The 22,182-nt window shown below is 42.9% G+C and overlaps 1 protein-coding gene across 1 annotated transcript in view; it reads left to right on the forward strand.

Annotated features, from left to right (window-relative positions):
• The window catches only part of LOC122812120 (ficolin-1-like), a 418,766-nt gene that overhangs the window by 154,386 nt on the left and 242,198 nt on the right, over positions 1 to 22,182 (forward strand). The window contains exon 6 of the mRNA XM_044084413.1: positions 13,756 to 13,885. Coding sequence (XP_043940348.1) covers positions 13,756 to 13,885 — 130 coding nt within the window. The remainder of the gene's footprint in view (positions 1 to 13,755; positions 13,886 to 22,182) is intronic.

Raw genomic sequence — 22,182 nt, forward strand, 5'->3', positions numbered from 1 at the left:
TGAATATGGATGGTCTACATGTCTTTATACCTGTCGTGACAGTGCTATGTTTCTGATAAAACACGAATCTGTAGGGTCATCTGCAGACTCGGCAGTGTGTGGTGCCTTTTGTTTCTTGTGTTACTCACAGAGCACCTATCTGTGAACTGCAGAAGCATAGTGTGAGGATTGCAGTCAGTACATGGTGACAGACATGAGAGTTACTGACTTCATATCCCTCATAGGACATATGTCACAACAAACCCTGTTACAACAGTAAATGTATGAGGTTATCACAGCAACATGTCAATATTGGCCCTGTGTTTGTGCCTCCAGCCACAACTCTGTCAACCTGTGTACATATGTCATGCAGTAAGAGGTGCATATGTTCTGTACACCATAGTTTATTGACATCATATCTGATAACAAGCCAGTGAGATATCAAACTGCGACACATGTTATGTATAGTAGGGGTTATCTTTGAGGACATAACCTGGGCATTCCACGGTTGTATGTACAGTACTGAGGTCTGTGCACTTATGGTGATTGTTGACAGTGTGTGTATTGTGAATATGTACCTTGGCCTGTGTACAGACTGTGGTAGATGTCATTGTTCTTGGTCCTGTTCTATCCGATGTTACATGCTGCTCCACTGTATGTTACCCTATCGGCTTACATGTTTGTAGGGCCAAATACACACATGTCCCATACCACAGACAGGCGTCAGACAACACTGTGTAGTGGCCAAGTATATGTAGGGTTAGTGTGTGAGTGGCACATATGAGGATGGTGTTGATCAGATAGTCCATATACTGTAATATTACACTAGCTACCATATGTGGCTGTGGCTGTGTTCACATTGGTTGTGGTTATGCACTCTCACACAGGTGTCTGTTACTCTGTGCTGTGACATGCCTCTACAGCCTGCTATATATGCAGGTGCAGGTGTACTCCCCCATAAGAAATGTAGGCCAATGTTGTGCCAGTCTGCCTGTAGCCTGCACAATGCTTTGTTACATGTCTAGCAGCTTATTGTACTTACCCAGTGTGATATTATGTCCAGATACTTGCCAGATGTACTGCTGCCAGGCCACCATAACAGTCATGTATGTCAGACAAAGCAGTGGGATGCTGTACAGATGTATGTCACTAACTTGTGGGTAGTGTGTGGCCATGGCATCTCTGTACCAGCAGTTATTATGTGTCAGGACAGACAGGCATGTGTGAATGCATAACCTATGGGGGAAAATGTATACCAGTATTTACATGATATACCCATCTACATGGTTGTTAACATCCACATTGTCAGGCTTGGTCCACATGTCTTGCACTAAGGGGTTCTATGTATTCCTCTGGACTGATAAGAGTGTGTCAGACTGTCCACATTTATTGGCCATATCACTGCTGTAGTCCACAGGATCATTACTGTGCTAGCAGTGGTACTGTACTATGATGTCCTTAGGATGTCTGTTAGTAGCCAATGGTGCACATGTTAAAAGCAGATGTGACCTCCCACACACAGCATGTCTGTGAAGACAACCCCTAGCACAGTAGCAATAGTCTACATATATACCTGCAATACATACCTGGCATCCCCTTGCTTTAAGAGGTTAGGGCTATTGGGGCTGAGGTAGTATTCCACTCCATGTTCAGGACATATGATGGACATATATGTATATAATTATCCATATATCTATATAGATTTATACACATATACATATCGACATACATAGATGGATATGTATATGTACATATATATATATATATATATATATATATATATATATATATATACATATAAACCCTCAGATATATACATATACACAGCAATATATGTCTACACATATACAGATAGAGATACATATGCACATATACTTATGGATATCTACATATATATTGACAGTAATAGGTATATCAGAATAGATATGTATGCACACATAGTTATAGATATCTACATATATATCTACATAAATAGGCATATCTATACACATAGGATGTGCATACATATATAGCTATATATACATATAGCCATATATCCATACATATACATATCCATATATATATATATATATATATATATATATATATATTATATATATATATATATATATGGGATCCATCAATATGCTCGAAGTTTCACTACTTTGAATCCCACTTCACAGAGTCCACTTGTTCGAAGTAGTGAAACTTCGAACATTGACTTCAGCAGTCACACTACAGCACGGAATGGGAATATTCCTTTCCCCTGCTGTAGTGCGATCTCAGAATTGGTATATTTAAGTAGGGGGTTGTGGGGGACACAGACCCCACATGGGGGGGGGGCAGGGGGACATGGTTTAGTGTTTTTTTTTTAATTTTTTTGGGGTAGCCCAGGGAACTAGACTTCAGCGAAAGTGCACTTTCGTTTAAGTGGACTTTTTCTGAAGTGTAGGGTCTACTGCTCTATTTCGAAGAAGTGTATTTTCGATGTAAAGCAGTAGACCCATATATATATATATATATATATATATATATATATATGCGAGGAGATGTATGCATGGCCATATATATGTTGCACTATACAGATGTGTATACAGACATATGTAGAATATACATGCGTATGTACATGTAGACATATATCCATATTCCTGTCATGTGCAAACCTCACAGTTGTGTATACCCTCCCAGATGTATCTCACCATATGTATCTGATATGTGTACATTATGGCAAAACGACATATGTGATGCAACAGTCATATTAATAACAAGTACTACACAATTGTGGAAGTAAAGGCAATTGTTCAATACTAATCACTATATGTATTGACAGACATATTGGAAAATAACAGCTGTCTTCACAGTGGTCATGGTGTAGTGGTTAAGTGTTGTGACTATAGTGTACAGGGTCCTGGGTTCAAGAGCTGTTCATTTTCTTGCTGGGCATAACAAGGGCTGTTGGATACAGAGTGATTAAGGTAGTTTTGAGCAGCTTTAAGCTCATTTGCATGGGTTTGCGCGAAGCTAAGTGGTGCTAAGCTTCAGGTAAACATACGGGTGCTTACACAGTGTAGGCTTCACTTACCAGTGCGCAAATCAGCTTAGCTGTTATATTGGAGAAGTGTTGATACCTGCCGAGCATGGCTTAGTCCTGGTAATCAGTTCACACCACCCAGTCTGATAACATAGCAGGGTAATTACATCTATAATAAGTGTATGTAATGCCATGTACAATACATGTGCCTATGTGCTGTCATTACAGTAGCAAGGGGTGTGAGTGTCATGTGTGGGACACAGACATATATGAGGCCTGTACAGCACTGTTATCCATGTAAATGTGTTACATACAGGGGTAGTAGCCCAGGGTATGTGCTGTCACACTGGCATGTAGTGTATCATGGCTGTACTACTGTTGACAGTGCTTACCCAGGCAAGAGTAGAGTGCTAAATGAAGTACTGACAACAGACACACCTGCAGGCATAGCTGGACTCTCAGGCCTCCCTGTTGTATCCCTGGTGTGTGAGCTGTGTCATGGTATATAACCCCTACTGGGTAATGATCTGACATGTGGAATGTAACTGTAGAGTACCGTCTGTACAGCACATGTTAGTGAGGGCTTCTGACATGTAGTTATGGCATACAAATTGTTGTCAAATGTCTATCTGTCAACACATTCATCCTACTGCATAGCTACTTGCCAAGCTGATGACTTTCAGTCCCTGTACAGATGTGCAGATGGCAGACATCTAGCTGGGATATGTACAGGCAACATAAGCTGTATTGACACTGACATGTCTGCCCAGCTGTGTAAGAACTGCACATATAGGAGATAACACCCTGTATGCACCACATGCCACAGGTACCTCCACTACACTACCACAGTTAACAGACTATGCTTGGCTACAGGTCTCCATCACAGACACTAAACATGTGTTGTAATGCATGTTGTATACATGTCAATTTGATCACCTCAGTGGTCATGTGCAGGAGGTACCTGGAGGATTGGCTGATGCATGTCACTCTAACCCCGAGGGTCACCACAGTAGTGTCTGTTGAAAGATTGCCTGCTGCAAAATGGCAGGTGGCAGGATACCACTGTACACACAACCCTTACACAACCCATCTCTCTCTTTGGACAATAGCTAGGTACACAGCTATGACCACCAGCAGTGATGCACCCCAGTACTGACACGTGTACATGTGCATGACTGAGTATAGCAGTGTCTGTATGTTAGCACACCTGTACTTGGGAATTCCATGAGGCCTTCACAACCACCACAACACCCCATTGCCATAGTCAGTTGTAGCTGCTGCTGTATGGGACATTACATGTACCCTGTTAAGCTCCTCTCCATATCGGCTATACAAGCTTGCAGTACCAGCACAACATTGTTGTATAAATGGGTTGATAGGCATGTGATATCCATTGTGTTCTGGTAAGTGTGTGTATGTGTGCATGTCCATATATCTGTAGGGTATAGCATTCTGAGGTCACATACTCCTATTACAATACACATTGCCACACAGTAGTACAGGTAGTGTTGTTGCTACCCATAGGTAAGGCATGACAATGCAACACCCTACTATGCATGTGGCATGTGCATTAGATGCATATCCCTGTAGTAACACTGTTGGGATATACAATGGGTTGTATCACAGTTGTGGCTAATGTGTGATGGTGGGTATGTCAGAGTGTCATCATGGGTTTCAGGAAGTACAATACCCACTGGGGGATGTGGGTGCTGTGTACACTGTCATTACACCAAGGTACACCTGGTATATGTCCCATGTTCCATGTTATGATTACCATTGTCACCATCAACCATACAGGTAACTAATACCACAATCCAGTCCAGTTATGCATGTGCTGTGTGCAGCCTACCTGTAACACATTGGACACATGGACAAGTTAGTTAGCAGTGATAGGCCCAGGTCTCCCAGACGTGTGTCTGCCTGTTATGTGTCTGTTAATGTGTATATGAAGGTATGTCACACTACGTATTGTCAATATATACCCATTACATCTCCCATTAGCATACTGTACATGTCTGGGGATGTTTTGCATGTAACATGTAACTTGGAATACACCTCGCCCTAAACACTGTGTGGTGTGTGCAATGAAAGCCACACACTTCAGTATCACTACATAGCTAGGTAGGGGTCTAGTCCTAGTGTTGCCAAGTAAGAGTTGGCATGTATGTGGATGGGTCTACATCAGTTTGCAGATTATACACATCCCAGTGGGCCACCTGTCCATGTGGCACAGGCAATAACTTTTATATAAACCTGTGACATGTGTTCAACTGTACCTCAGCTATGTCACAGCCATAGTGTCACCACAGTGCCATACCCTGTTGTGGAATATGACTGCAGACCATCCTCATGCTGACACATGTACACCTACAACACAAATGGATATCATTATAGAGACCACAATCAACCAGTGTTACTAACAGTTATAATGCATCATTGCTGGATGGCTACATGACCTGACATATATGCATTACACTTTACTCCTTACAACATGTTACACTGCAGTACTGTGGTAAACTGTAGTGCAGTCACCATGTGCATCAGACCCATATTAACCTGCCTGTCCCTCCATCGATGGTATGGATGACAGGGATGTGGCATAGGTATCATCATATGCACAGGGTGTGTAGTTGGTTTGACAGAGGCCGAGGGTGGGCCATACATTTGAAGGTGAAATTGGTGTGGTGATGTGGTGTGTGCATGTATGGAGTTGCCCTAGGTGTGTTTGTATAGTGTGTGGGTATGCATGCACACAGTTCTGCCATGTGGCTGCCCTACACAGGTGTTTATGGACAGCTGCAGACCATACCTGGCAGGGTATGCAGTTCACTGTCTCCAGTCAAGAACATGTGAACTGTTGCCTGCCAGGGGTTCCATGGGCACATCCAGGTACAGGCATTGATGTGCTACTCTCACCTGATGATGACAAATGTCCGCTGGAACCAGGTCCCTCCTGGGACTGGCCAGGACCATGTGCTCATGGCCTGCTGTGGTGTGGTGTGGACAGATCCCCCCCACAGTGCCGGGGCTGGTACTGCCACTACAGGAGCCCTTTGGTGTCCTAGCATGTCCATGTTGACTGCCATCTGTTGATGGCCTACATCTACGTGGCCGTCGCTGCACTCCCACCACACGTTCAAGCACAGACAGACCACGTTCGATGAGGGCCATCATCTCACTGGACCATTTATCCATGAACTCAGTTAATGCAAGGATGGCACCAGCCAGTTCACGGGCATTGTCACTTGCAGATGTGAGAGCAGCCCTTTGCAGCCTCAGGCCCTGTCTGGTGTAACGTTCAGTATGTGCCTGCACCGCCATGACAGCCTGAAACATGCGTCTGCTGGTACCAGCTGTGTCGCATCTGCTAGGGGCATGATGACCAGCGGCCCTACCATGAGCACCCTGGGACATCAGACAATGTGGTGCCCTGCCGGACATCCGGCTATGCCTGCTGTGACCAGACACAGTAGGCATGATTAACACCCTTTCCTGTGCACTGCCACCAAATGCTAGCTGTCCTTCTGCTATGGCCACTGGTGATGGGGTATGTATAGGCACTGAAACTGTGTGTGGGGTTGGGGTGGCTAAAAGGGGGATGTCAAATATTTGCGTTGTTTTGGCCCCTGACAACCCCACCTGTGCCTCAACAGTACTATCATTATCGTCAGTGTCAGTATGGACACCAGCATCAGATTGCATGCAGGAGGGACCCTGACCCACTTCGCCACCTGTGAAGGAAAACAATAATCGTACTTTAAAACCTGTACAGCATTGTATAACAGTACACACACACACACACACACACACACACACACACACACACACACACACACACACACACACACACACACACACACACACCACCGTAATACCTACCCGTCCATAACTTTACAGACAGTCCCACATATATTTCCATGTGTTCCCCATCCTGCATCACACTTGGCAGCATACAAACATTGATACCACTTATTAACATGTTAGTACTCTAAATGCCTAGACAAGTGATCACAACACAAGACCTGTTACCACATTACCTGCCTGACCTTTGTGTAGTGGTTTTAGATGGCCTCACTACTCTCATTCGGTATTCACTCTGTGTATGTCCGGACATCATGAGCATGGCCCCTAAATGTGTGGGCTACTATGTTCACTCCATAATATCATGCACCGGAGTGTCATGTGTATGTATTGCTCACTACATACCAGATATGCTGCTCAGCCTATCATGTGACAACTGTAATATATGGATACACTCCCTGGTGTTGACTAGTTTCCCCAATGCATCTGTAGTGCTGCATACATGGGTTGTTGGTCACCTCCCTGCTGAATGCGATATTAAGGATATACCTGGTGTCTACCATCCCTCGCAATGCCTGTTCCATGTTACAGACCTTATTATACTATCAGCTGTCCTGTGATTACATACATGACAAGTATTCCTGGTGTGTAATGTGGCAGTCCATGTCCTTGTACTGCACAATCCCAAAGGAAGGTACTGCTGTATGAACAACCCCACAAGTACACATGTGCATACATGGCCACCCCCACAAACACACAAACATGCACACATGCATCCTACATGCATCAGCCTCCCTCAACTTCACCACAGTGACCCTACAGACAAACTACCTGCCCACCAGGATGCACACACACACACCCACACACACACACACACACACACACACCCACACACACACACACACACACACACACACACACACATACAAACATACAGGTGAGGTTGCACAATGATAGTACACAAAGGTCTCCTATTACCAATCTGACAACATACATAACATATGGTACACAACAGCATGCAGTGCAGCTATAATCAATCCATGCTAGCAACAGTATACATGAGTTTGATGCATGTACTGTGTCACTAAGTGATGCCCCTTCCCCTGAATACCACTGCACCCATGTACACCGTATTGCTGTGAACCTGTTCTGCACCCTAACATGTATTGTGCACCACACCTCACAGGTGTACAACCCATTACTGAATGTGTAGTACTGTGTCAGTTATGTCAGCTTTAATGCTCACAGCCCTATGTTTTTCAGTAACACATACCTGGGATGATATGTGGACAGATGTCATTTGTGAATGCCTGATGTCTGATTTACAGCTCTCAACATCAACGGACCATGTATGACCAATCCAATACTATTAAACTGACAACCATCAGAGCATACCATGACTATGGGGGGGTGTACACACCCTTATTGATGTGATGCACCCATCCTTGATCTGCCATGGGACCACATTACCGCATATCTTAACAGTACATGAGCCCGATATGTGACATATGTCCTGTACTTTCACATGCAGTGTCTACAGAATGTGTTAGGTGTATGGAGGCTGACCACAATGCATACACTCCGTGTGGTCATATGTGTGTGCACCCTTATCATGACAATTTGTTGCACCTATTGTTATGTGTACTACAGCAGTCACTACTCCTGGCAGGGGTATACTTGCATGGGTCATCTGCGTTTGCCAGTGTATGTTCAGTCTGCTCTACACATGTCCCCCTAATCTGCATGATTGCAAGGTTTACTCATGTGCACATCCCTTGGTGTTCACACACTGCCATCACTATTGCTGTGGGGGTAGGGTTACATCTGCCACAGTTCCTGAACCTGACTATGTGCAGATGCAGCCATTCTTAGCATCCTTAGGATTCCTGCTGCAGTGCACTGTTGTGTCATGCCGACACCCCCACCTTCAGCCTATTTAGAGATGCTTGACAAGAAAGGCCTACACGTATGTCACTTTGCAGTATCCCATACACTGAACAGCACATGTTACAGCCTAGTCCCAGCTGATAATGTGGACCACAGTAATACCTTATGCCATGGTGTAACTCTGCAACAGTTGCCATTGTCCTACAGGTATATACATTAGTGTTGCACTGTATATGGGTGTTGTTCCAAACATGTCCCTACTGTAGGCAATGCCTCCCAACATTATGTTACTCCCTGAGGACACATTCTGCAATGACAGGATGTTACTTATCTTGCAGGTGTCTGACATACCCTTCCAGTACCCCATCATGGTCACCACTGTGATGCCGTGCATTTAACAGCAACAATATGTGCACATGTACAGCATGAATTTTGGGTAGGTGTGTTCGATGTGTGCATGGAATATACCATAGCCATTGCATGCCCAGTGTGCTGGAAAGCATCTACATAAACCATACTCACCAGCTACAGGCTGCTGCCTTGATAGTATACTGGAGGGACCTAGATAAGAGGGTGAGGGATGCAAAGTCAGTGACCACACCTGTGGCATTGCTATAGGGTGGGTGCAGCATTACAATACATCAACAGTACATATCCACAATACTACCACATATGCACATCTGTTTATCACTACTATGCAGCAACAAACTATATCTATGACATGTCAGACATGCATGATCTACCTGTACAGATGCAGATGTATATGCAACAGTGGTCTACTGATGTGCCCTGTGGCCTTACCTGCACAGTTTTTGGCCAGTGTGTGGGTAGCACCCACCTCCACAAAGGTGTCTGGTGGTTGGTGGCTATGCGGATGGGCAGGTGCCACGAGGCTGGCTAGGAGCTCCTCCACACGTGTCAGGGAGGATGGATGGCATGCCTCCCTTGTGGCGAGGTGTTTCTCCTGGACTGCAGCAGCATGCCAATGGGCATTGCGAAGCAGGTCAAAACAATGATGCTGGACCTGCTCATAACTGTGTTTGTGCAGTCCGACATCATTGACCCAGTGGACTAGGTCGTTCCACAGGGCAGTCCACTCCAGCTGATCATGGGCAGCCCGGCCAAACAAGACAGCATAGTGGTATATGAGATGGTTCACCAGAATGACATTTTAAGCTGCTGAGTATGCCAAAAGCCTTCCATGGGACATCGTGCCTGAAAGGCATAAAGATGGACACAGGTGTGAGCAAGTCATGCAGCAAGGTTACCACAGTTCTTAATACACATCACTATCACCCCCCCCATCATATCAGTGACAACAAACTGTACACATAAATCAATAGGTATGGCTACAGCATACCTACCAGTGGGGCAGATATTGTACTGTACCACACTTTGTGCAATGTGTTTGTAGCCATGTTCCCTTTGTGGACACCATGATTGCTGGCATGTTACAGACCATTCACCTGCATGCTATTGTCAGAGACACAATAGTTCCATATATGCCTGCAGTATGCCTGCTATGTGGTTGCTGCACATCTGACATTCTGTGTTATTGGGCTTATCTATACATGCTGTTGGGCATGTTCTGGGATTGTGTTGACTATTATTACCAACATATGTTCTATAACAGTGACACAGTAGCATGTATATGTACTATTGTTCAGCAGAACCACCTCTACAACTCAACTGCCCATGTTACCAGGCCACATCACATGTATGACCCACCCTGGGGCCTCTTCATGTACTGGTCCAGCAATACCTTTAGGTGGAACCAACTCAGAGGATGTTGTGTCCCCCTGGTGGCAGACACAGACATGCTTTTGTCCCCCAAGGTCAGATACAGGGTCTGTTCCATAACAAGCTCCATAGACACATGTGGGATGTGCTACATCACCTTGAGGCACCCAGTACACATTCACAGACCCACATGCTCCTCCTGCTCAGCCTCCAGGCCAGGCACCTTTGGGATGTTGACTGCTGCTGTGAGTAGCAGTGGGAGAGAAGCTTTTTCCTATTGGGCCCATGGGGTGTCCACATCACAGACCACACACACCATTCAGGGTGTTTACCCACCACATGTGTCACATACCACCCTAGTAGGCTGTCCTCTATATCTACCAACCCTGACCACCTCCAAAACTTTACCTCCCATACTTTCCCATATTCCCATTCCATACTTCACAGACAAGGGCAATGTGGTCCCAACAAGGGGTTCACATTTGACATACACGTCCATGTTGCACACACTGACAGCTGTATATATCTGTGTGTATTGCTATGTGTGCTGTTTCCTCACACATAGCATGTAGCACTGTGGTGGTAATATAGGGGACATGTATTTACATACATATATGTTTGTGTGTGTGTGTGTGTTTGTATATATGTAGACATGTGTATATAGGTATATATGTATATATGTGTAGATATATATGATGTATATATATATATATATATATATATATATATATATATATATGTTCATATATATATATATGTCTACACATGAGTATCTGTATATTTGTGGACATACATGTATATATATATATATATATATATATATATATATATATATATATGCATACGTATTTATGGGGCGCATTCAAACATCAGGTCCACAATCTCACAACACCTTTGTGGACATCTGCACTGTTCTGCCTTGCTACAACACAGACAGCTGCCACATATGGACACAGCCTGACATTAGGGGGGTATATGTAGGGCCAGACTGCAGGTAACCCTATTGCACACCTATGGCATTCCTGCATGCTGCAATACAGGTTAACCTGAGTATCTTGCAAGAGGTGGGCTGTGGAACTCATGTTTCCATCATTATGGCATTACTTCCATCACCAGCTATTGGCCACAGTAATATACATACTTGCCATTACACAACACACACTATGATGGCTTACATCTTATCAGTCAGTGCTGCTCTGCACGGTTGATGGGTATGGCCCAATACCCACAGGGATGGATTCTATTGTCCTTAGCAGTTGTTCAGCTGAACATGAGTACAACAACACCTGAAGGCACATATAAACCATTCAGCATAATCTATCCCATTATTAGGGACCAAGTACTGCAGTCAATTACATGCATATATACTTCACATACCTGTTCTGGGGATTAAGTCTCTTCTGGTTGGTATCCTTGAGGTTTTTTTTTTTATTTGTTTGTTTGTGCCTTTCATGCAGTCTCTCTCAGTCTCTCTCCAGTAACTGGACTGAGCTGCTTTAAATAGTTTGCAGCATGGATTTTGTAGGTGATGCACATGATCAGGTGATGGCCCCTGCACCAATCAGTGTCCTCCACTTGCTACCTGCATGCAGCATGCTGTGTAGTACTTCCAATTACCACTGTCATGGCAACCAACTACTATAAATCCCTACATCATGTAGGCGTGGTCCCTTTACCTTTCCTGTATGGTGGGCATCCTTCCTCTGTGTGGGCAGCAGTGTCACAGACAGCAGGTAGCAATACCTCTTATAGGAGAAACTGCATTTAATCAAGTACTCCAATTCACATATATATGTTATTTTGTAGGTTATGCAACTAAATATATTGGTCATAAAATTATTTGACATGGAAAATGGAATGTGTTGCAGTGGGACTCAAACCAGGAATGACTGCTCATAAGGTGAATGCTCTGCTCACTACACTATTGCTGTACTGCTTCATTTGCATATATCTTGCTTTTTATCCTCTTGTGCCATTTAAGCTGCATTACCAGTAGCTTAGCGATGAGCTGGGGGTATGCATGCAACTATGAGCGGTCTCACTCATTGGTTTGGCACTTGTCTGCTGTTCTTCATTGCAGGGGCATGTATATTCTGAAAGCTCTGGTCTCAGACACGCCCCCTGCACTCTTACATGCTCCATGTAAGATTAGAAGCTTAGGCAGCACGCCTTCATTAATATACATGGCTCACTGCCGTCATGCTCCTAAACAGCCGCTTCTGTGCAGGACTAAGCTAGTCCTGCATAGAAGGATAATAAATCCGGGGGTTAGCAGTTTGATAGTACATTTGCAGCCTATCTATGACAAACTGCAACCACTGCTATAAGCTACATTCAGGAATTGAAATTTGTCAACCTTCCCAGCCTCCATTAGTCTGGCTGTTCTTCTGATCACCACACTTAGACAACTCCCAGATTCCCTAACTGTTCCTTCCAGGATGTTCCCCTGATAGTACTCAAAGTCAGGGTGGACTCCTCAAATTCTTGGGGAATCAACCTCACCTGTGTGAATTTGTATTGCCTAGGTAACAAGGAATCAGATAGTGAGAACTGGAACACAGAACAGCAAGCCTTCATTCACATGGTGGTTGAACAATAGCCCCTAGCGCTATTGTCCCTCTCAGCATGCTGGCATCATGTTGTTCAGGTGAGTGGCCAATGCAGAGTGGTGTGTAGATGTGCCCACCCTGTGCCCTTACACCAGCCTGCTTCCTAGCCGTCCCATACACACATCCCTGCTTGACAATCAAGCTTATTTGAGCTCTGGTTTCTTTCAAGGCTCAGTGAGATATCTGACCCATATAATTCCAGCATCAGGATAGGCATGTCCATTGTCAGCATGTGCACCCTCATGCGCCCGCACCGCTACTCAAACGCAGGTCATCTGTTCCATTAGCAGGCTTTGTATCTTCATGTCACCAACATACACCTCCCTGCATTCCACTCTGGTAGATATTGTACTTGTTTTGACATAAAAGGAGGATCTGAAAACTAATGTAAGCAAACATCTGAATTAAACGGGCGGCATTTTGCTTGCTGAAACTAAGGTTTGTAAGTTAACAATGGATATTTGCTTGCAAGTGCTTATGTGCATGTGTGTGTGTGTGTGTGTGTGTGTGTGTGTGTGTGTGTGTGTGTGTGTGTGTGTGTGTGTATCAGATTGTTAATCTGAGTTGAAAATAGATTTTGTCAATATGCTATTTTAGAAAGTGAAAAACTTTAAGAAATAAAATGACCCTTTTCATACATTTGCTATATATACAGATAGGACTGAGAAGATAATGATTAATTAAACTATCCAAAGCATTCATATTAGAAATTGTTTGTATGTTTTATAGGTGTTCCAGAGACGCATGGATGGATCTGTAGATTTTTACCGTGGCTGGAAGGATTACAAGAAAGGGTTTGGAAATCAAGCATCTGAGTTCTGGATGGGAAATGACAACTTATATGAGTTTACTAAAACAGGTACAGTGCAACGTTTCTATCTTTGTGCATGTCGCTGTTTGGGTGCATGCATGTGTATGTGATTGTGTGCTATGTTTAAGGATGCCTAAGTAAACAGAAAAGAGTTGTTCTGTACTGTGACCTAAGTTAACTTGGTTGTTAACTCCTGAATTTCAGAAAAAATATATAGTTGCTTATATATACATACATATATATGTATGCACATATGTATGTAAACCACACACAATGCTTGGGAATGAAAAAGAAGCGGACCACGTAAAACCTCTCTTTTTAACTTTGTCTATCATTTTGCATATTTTTTCTTTTTTCTTTTTGTGCTAGAATTAACTTCTATATCCCAAATGCCATAAATGACTCATCATATGATGTTGCTAAAGAGGACTCATGCTATATAATTTCATCTCTGCACACAGACTTGAATTTGAACTTCAATTCCATAAAATATTTCAAATTCATCTTGCTGATAAAGGCATTTTGTCAACACTTGAGAAACTGACAATGTAATTTACAAATTCAAAGTTTAGCATTTTCTCATAGATGGTGTTCAGAATATGGCTAACTGTCTGCTATCTGTGCTTAAAAAGTACACTGCCATGCCACAAGACTTAATAAATAATACCCAGAGACATCAGAAATCATCTAGCATTCCATGAAGTCCTTGGATTCTTTAGAAATGTTCTGTACCATATTACTCAGTAGTAAATGTTTATAATGCACTATCATTTAAATTAGCATACTCCATACGTTGCATATCCCTTTCTAAAGATGAGATACATTTTCATTCTACAGTGATGCAGTGTGTTATATAAATACTGTAAAATTACTTTCACATTATGCTAGGCATGTCATACAATTGACTATGATTGATTGTGCATCTCTTAGTTTACTCAAAAGTCATCTAAACTAAAAGGTCTAAACCCTCAAGACTTCTCAGGGTCTCAGCTTCAAACTGGCCACACTGATGTGGTCAACAAATATATATATATATATATATATATATATATATATATATATATATATATATATATATTATAGGGGCATGCCCCCAGGCACCCCTAATATGTGAGCAACCTCCCATAACCCCATCTCCAAATATAGCTATTCTGAATTTACACAAACTTAGAGAATAAGAAAGAGAAGAAGGATAGAAAAATGAAATTTATTTCTTCCTTTTCAGGTCCTCAGTGCAATCAGTATTTAACCTACGCAGCCCCATTCTCCCAAAACATCTAAAACAGCATACTTGCAATATTCCTAGTTTGGCATTCCTGGACCTAGTCTTCTGGACTGTGACGACACATAAGTTATCCGTGATATAATCTATTTAATCAGAAATGAAAACTTCCATACATATGCAAAGCACAGTGAATTTTTTTCTTCCTTAGAATGCCTTTTAACTCTGTAACAGCCCAAGGCTGGCTTCCTCAGCAGTCACTGTATCTATGGAATTTAACTGGACAGATAAACAAAACATTTGACTTAACTTTTGGGCAGCTCTTAGTGCTATTCAGCATCATTTGGAGACCTAACTTCTAGAGTCCCTCTCTTTTCAAATCTGAACTACAGTTTTCAGTCTCCATTTTCTTGCATCAGGACTGGTTATGATATTTCTGAATCCTCATCTTAGCATTATGTTTAACATAGCTGCCTTGTAAAAATATGTATCATTAATATGATACAAATTATAATTTTCTATATGAACTTACATAGGATTTTAGGTTAGCTACTCTAATAAGAACATTAGCTTTAAAACCTACCAGTTTTTCTGTCTTTTGTATTCCTGCATGTTCACTAACTTAAAACAAAAAAACAAGAACAGGCTTGTACAAAAAAGCATGTATAACCTATTACTTAAATGCTGAAAACAAAAAAATAATGCAAAGCAGAAAACTGGTTATATACAGACCCCAATTTTATTATTAGTGCTTTCATTTAAACATTGTTAAACTTCTTCAGATCTAACTCAAAACTGTATGCATTCACTTTTAAAACTTTTCCTCATCACATGGCTCACCAGTCCCCACTAGAGTCACTGATACCATGACCAGATATTCCATTAAAAACAATAAACTATCGTGAAGCTGCTTTTTAAATAGCAGAAGACATTACAAAAGTAGTACAAGAAAAGAAGGTGCCTGGCATTCACTCAGTACATGTCATGTTATGACCATTTTCAGTGGCTTATTGACAGGATTGCAGCTTTATTGACAGGATTGCAGCAACAGCAGACATGTGGATACCAAGCTGAACAAATGGCAGGAGCTGCTGGTATGTCTCTTTTAGGTGCGAGTGCAGCATCACATTCTTGTACTTCATTAAGTAGTCATAATAATCAACAGTTAGGGCAACACCAGAAACCCCTGTTTTTAGGGACTGGTTTAATAGAGGCCTAGATTTTTCTGATAATTCTCCTGCTCAGCAAACGTTTAATGACAGTATGCATGAGATACTGAATAACTTTGACTATAAGCTGTATAAGTTCCAAAAATTACGACTTGAAAATGCTTATCTGAAGGAATGTTTAAGTAATAATATTATATCAAAGGGTTTAAGATTATGGCGCTACCATACAGGCTTAGTTGTGAATTCCCCTCTGCATATCGAACTGGTCAATTTATTTAACAAACATGGTTGTGAGTTTCTCTAAGTTTTAATCAAATATAATACTAAGAACATGGACAATTTGGGTGAGGAACTTGACCAGCTAGAAAATAGCATAAAACAGCATGAGGCATATGCTAGATATAAGTTTGAGTATCAATGCATTTATAGCAGTATTGAACAAAATGTAATGATGCTCAAAGAAAATAAAATAAAAAAGTTGAATAGAGACAGAGATGAGTATGTAAGAGGGATAGCATACTCAAAGCCTCCAAAGAGTCAACAGTGGGGTAGAAAAAATCATGCGTCTGATATTGCTAATTCTCCTGAATATTCCCAGGTCCAGATGGAAACTGATCAGCAAATACAAAATAAGCATGGTTTTGATACTGAAAATCAGCAGTCATTTAATATTAACGATCAACAACAGTTTCCTTACTTAAGGCATTTTGAAAGAATTATTGAAAGGAATCAAAAAGCAAGAAACGGTGAGAATTTTAATGACCAGGATTTTTGTACACCTTCACGGAGGAATCAGTGAAGGGACCCTCAACAGAACTGTCCCCGATGAGGTAGGCAGGTCAGGAACAATTACCAGAACCGAGCAACCAGAGATATGTTATGTAAATAACTTGCAGCAGCAAGGCCCATCAGTGATTTTGAATAAACACAGGGACTTTAAAATATACAATTTTTCACAGACTTTGGGTGATTCTAGCATAGCTGATTTTCTTAGCAAAGGACTGAATTTTGTTCCTATGTCTAGGACAAATATTGCCACAGTTCGTATTGACCTAAAACTTTATTCATGTAAGCTTAGTTTTAAATTATTGTTTAAAAGTGATATGACAGTGTTTGCTGACACACATATACCTAGCACATTCAACCCACCCCTCCACCCTGCTCTTATGATGCATGAGAAAATATGTGAACTTGACTTTGGACACATGCTGCACAAGAACAACAAGGCTGCAGATAATTTAACAAGTAATGAAAGGGAACTGTTAACATATCTCAAAGGGCAGAATATCAGAGTTATGAAACCTGACAAGGGGGTGGGTTCATAATTATGGATGTGCCTGACTACAGTAAGAGAATGATAACAATTTTGGAAATGGATATATATGAAGCAGTTTCCAAAAATCAAGGTAATGGAGCCTACAAAAGTATAGCAGTGTCCCTGCAAGGCAGGTTTCTTGAAAGACATATAGATATCAACTTATATAACTATCTCACTATGTCCTCTCCTACAATACTTTTGATCTTTGGTACACAGAAGATTCATAAGGGGCTGAATGAACCCCTATGCATCCCATAGTCGATGGGTGCAATTCTGTCACCTATGCCTGCTCTAAGTAAGTGGATCTTAAGTTAAAAGGTTTTTTGCAACAAGAAACACAAATATGCAAAGAATCATGGCATTTTTTTGAAATTGTTAAATGAAGTAGAGTACAATGATGCCTATTTGTTTGTTACTATTGATGTGAAAGACCTTTTCTCGGTGATCCCACAACAGTGGGGTATTGACTGGGTCAGGGAGTTTTTATTTGAAAAAGCTGTATCACAATCGAAAATTAATTTATATGTGAATCTGTTTGAGCTAGTACTAGAAAACAACTACATATATTTTGAGGGAAGGTATGTTTTACAGAAAATAGGGGTAGCCATGGCACCATATGGTACCATTTTTGCAAACTTGGTCATGGCCCAATAGGAAAGGATGTATGTTTTAAATAGGCATGAATATAAAGAAAAAATGCCCCTGTATTTCAGATGCCTGGATAATATTTTTATTTTCTGGGCAGGTGATGAAAATGACTTAAAAGAATTTGTTAATTGTTTAAATGGCAATACTGATTTTTTGATCTTTACATACAAAATGAGTAACACTGTTATTTCTTACTTAGATGTAAACGTGCAAAAAGATCAATATGCTGAAAGATTTCTTTCTAATACACATAGGAAGGAAAAATATTCCACCTCGTTTTTGCATTAAGACAGTGCACATCTTGCCCATCAAAAGACATCAGTTGTCAAGGGGTAACTGGTCTGTGCAGCCAGGATGGTCGCATTAGATGAAGAGTTTCAAACAGAATGTGACAACTTGAAAAGAATGTTTAAAGCTAGGGGCTATCCAGACAGATTGTTGACAAAACTGGTTCCAGAGATTTCCCATAAAAGAAAAAGTGGCTATTTTCAGGTGCAAATACAAGGAGACATCAGCACAGATAAAGTAACAACTGATGTTGTAAATCTTTATTCATTCCTTACTGATAGGACTTTAGTTCCTTTCTCAGAACCGACTTAGCCATTTCCAAGCTCGTGCCCGCCAGAAACTCTCAGCTAAGACCCACCCATAATGCTCCTCTTATAGTCTCTTCAGATCTCATTTGCCACGTTTCTTGTCAGATGTGCCTAGCCTATCTCTCTCAAAGCTAAGTGGAAAATGTGTATATTTTGTGTAGTTTTCTTTCAAAACCTTGTTCGTTTTAGTCAGTCTTGCTATTTTCTCATCTCGCCTGTAACCTGCTTCCTTTTCCTACCCTCTGCCTTTGGTAGTTAACCTTTTACCATCATTGGTAATGTTCCTCTCTCCTACCTTTGGTAGGCCCTCTTTTTACCACTTGTGGTACTTCTAGATACTATCGTTGGTACTCTCTGCTTTCCCTCTTTATCTTTCTCAAAAAAAAAAAATCCTTTTTCTCTTTCACTTGTTCTTTCCTTCTGGGTAGTTTTTGTTGTCAGTATAATATGTCAGACAAAGCTAAGTTGGGGGTTTAAACAGTGAAACAAGTGTGGGCAAAAGATGCCCAATGCGGATGGTCACGCTCTGTGCATTTATTGTTTGGGAGTGGACCATATTAATGCTTCTTGTGACATCTGCTCTATTTTTAGTAACTGCACTGTAGCAGAGTGCAAAAACAAGCTTATCTTTAAAGGATTAGTCAAAATGCCTTTTTCAGAGGCTCTCTGTGGGTTGCAGGTCTCACCACCTCCTAAAACCAAGAAACACAAGGAGAAATGGAGTCACTAGGTCCCTACATCCCCGACCGTTACAGAACCGAGTTGGCACCGAGCTTCGCCAGTGCCATCGGCACAGACTACTTTGACACCAGGCCCTGTGTCTTCTCCCTCAGTGCCGTTTCTGATGTTGACTCCTGTTTTGGTTCCAGCTTCAGCACCATCATCTTTGATGCCATCCTTGGTCCTGACACCGGCTTTGATGACCATACCCACTTCGGCACCATCCCCAGTCACAGTGCCAATAGCTTATTCAGCTCCACAGACTCTCACCTTAGTTCCTAAGGTTGAACATCTCCCAAGAACCAGATACTCTCCAACTTACGACCCTTTTTTGGGGCACCAGTTTAGCCCCTTTCTTGGAAGACCTGACTCTCCTTCAGCAGCCTCCTATAGATCCACCAGGAGCCTTTCTGAACAAGATGTAGTGCGGGTTGTGGACCAGCTTCTGCCAGCTAGGGGTTGCCCACACCAGCTAGACCTTCCGCTCCCCTTGGCACAGAATCCTTCACAGCTTACTCACCTGTTTATGCTCCTCTGGCCTCTACCCAGGCCTCAGAGATCTCAGTAGCAGTGACCACTCTGGTGCATTCTGTTTTGGCTATGACTGCAGAGTTTCCCCTGAAGGCACTGACCTGCCTTGCTGCATCAGCTCCATTGGAGCTGGTGCACTCTCGGAGCAGTGTTTGGGCTGGTATCGAGTCCAGCACCTATTTTTTCACTGGCGCCATCTATGTCCACAGCTCAGACAGCTTCCAGTCCTCTCAGTGCTCCTCACCTGGAGGTGTGCTCCACAGGGCAGGTGTGACCCCAGTTCTGAGGTTGTCTTTCTTGGTTATGGGCTCCCATCCCTCCTCGGATGGGCCTGCTTTCCAGGTGATGGAGAGGGTCCTTGCCTCCACAGGCTTGCAGTCAGTACCAATGGCATCAACACCAGAACCCCCCTCTAGCATGCAGCTGTCCCAACCCCATACTTCAGGATCCCAAGCACGGGAGCCACAAGACCTCCCTTTGAAGGGAACCTTTTCTCTGGAGACCTCCTCAGAAGATCCCACTGGGGAGCCACCCCAGAAGAAATGGTGCAAGAGGAAGCATCTTGATTCCCCTGAGGAATCTATCACTGAGGACACTGATTGCAATGAGGGAGAAGGGTCCCCATGGTCTCCCCCAGATGATGTCTCATTTGGAGACATTCTCAAAATTCTCAAGCAGAGGGGAGACTGGAAGTCCTCTAACCCTTCTGCAGAGGAATTGGTGTTCTTGCAGGCCTTCCGTGCCTGGCCATCTTCTTCCTGGGTGACCCCACCTGCATATGAGCTTGTAAAGCTGATTGTGCAGCATGCCTGGAAGGCCCTGGACAATGTAGAACCTGTTCCCCGGAGGCTGGACAAAATTTTATTCACCCCCGAAGTCCATCCCAACTGGTCCAAACAGCTGATGGTTGATTCCACGGTTGTGGCAGTGGCCACCAAGAGGGAACGGGCAGAAGATAGTTCCACTGTCCATCCTCCAAACAGGGAGTCTCAGGCCATGGACAGACTGGGGAAGTGGACCTATGCTTCAGTGATCTTTGCCATTTGGTTGCTGAACTATCTGGCACACTTCACTTGCCTCCAAAGAGACCTAATTTCTGAAGTGTCCACCTCTTTGGCAGGGGTACTGCCTGATGATGTGCGTGACACTGTTGCCTCAAAGCTAGCTACCCTAGAATCTATCTCAAACTCCTCAATGCATTTGATATCTCACACCACCAAGGGGGCAGCTCGAGATGCTGCATCAGGCATTGTCATGAGACGTCATGCATGGATGCATTTGTGTGATTTTGCAGACCCTTTTAAATCTTCCTTCGTCAATGAGCCTGTCAACGAATCTGCACTTTTTGGTCCCAAAGTATGAGGCACACTAGCACGAAGTGAGAAAGATGGAAAGACCTTGTCTGCTCTGGGCATACGTTTTTCCACCCCCAGAGGTCCTACTCCAGGAACCAGTGGGGAGGGAAATTGTGGTTCAAGAAGTCCCAGGGATCTTTTCATGACACTCGTGGTGAGCAATCCCCCCAGTGACAGAGGGAGCAACTCATCTGGAAGATGCCCCTTTTGGAGTAGAGAGGGTCTGTAATACCAGGGTGCTAGAGATTCCTTTTCTGGCCAACCCTATCAGCACTACTGAGCAGCAGCCTGATTGCTTTCCTCTGGAAGCAGTTGGGGGTTGTTTTTTCCCTGCACCTACCAGCCTGGCAACTTATTACTACCGATGTTTGGATGCAGAGAATTATCTCCAGAGGCTACCATATGCCATTCGAGTTAACTCCCAGACCCATCAAATGAATCCTTGATGTGCCACCCAATCAGAGGGAGGTAGGAGCCTTAGAAATAGAAAAGCTGCTAAGAAAAAGAGTCATCCAACCAGTCCCACCAGACCAATGAGGATCTCGGTTTTACTCGAGGTTCTGTTTAGTGCCAAAAAAGACAGGGGACTGGAGACCAATCCTGGATCTCAGCCTATTGAACAAATTTATGAAATCTCAAAAATTCCAGATGGTCACGGTACAGTCCATTTTCCTCTTTCTGGGAAAGGACAACTGGATGTGCTCTATAGATCTCCAGGAAACGTATTACCACATAAAGAGGGATCAGTGCTCCCAGAGATTTCTCCCCTTCTGGCTGGGAGCCAAT

The sequence above is a fragment of the Protopterus annectens genome, chromosome 1.part1 (assembly GCF_019279795.1).
Source record: "Protopterus annectens isolate FY-2018-M chromosome 1.part1, PAN1.0, whole genome shotgun sequence".
Taxonomy (NCBI): Eukaryota; Metazoa; Chordata; order Ceratodontiformes; family Protopteridae; genus Protopterus; species Protopterus annectens.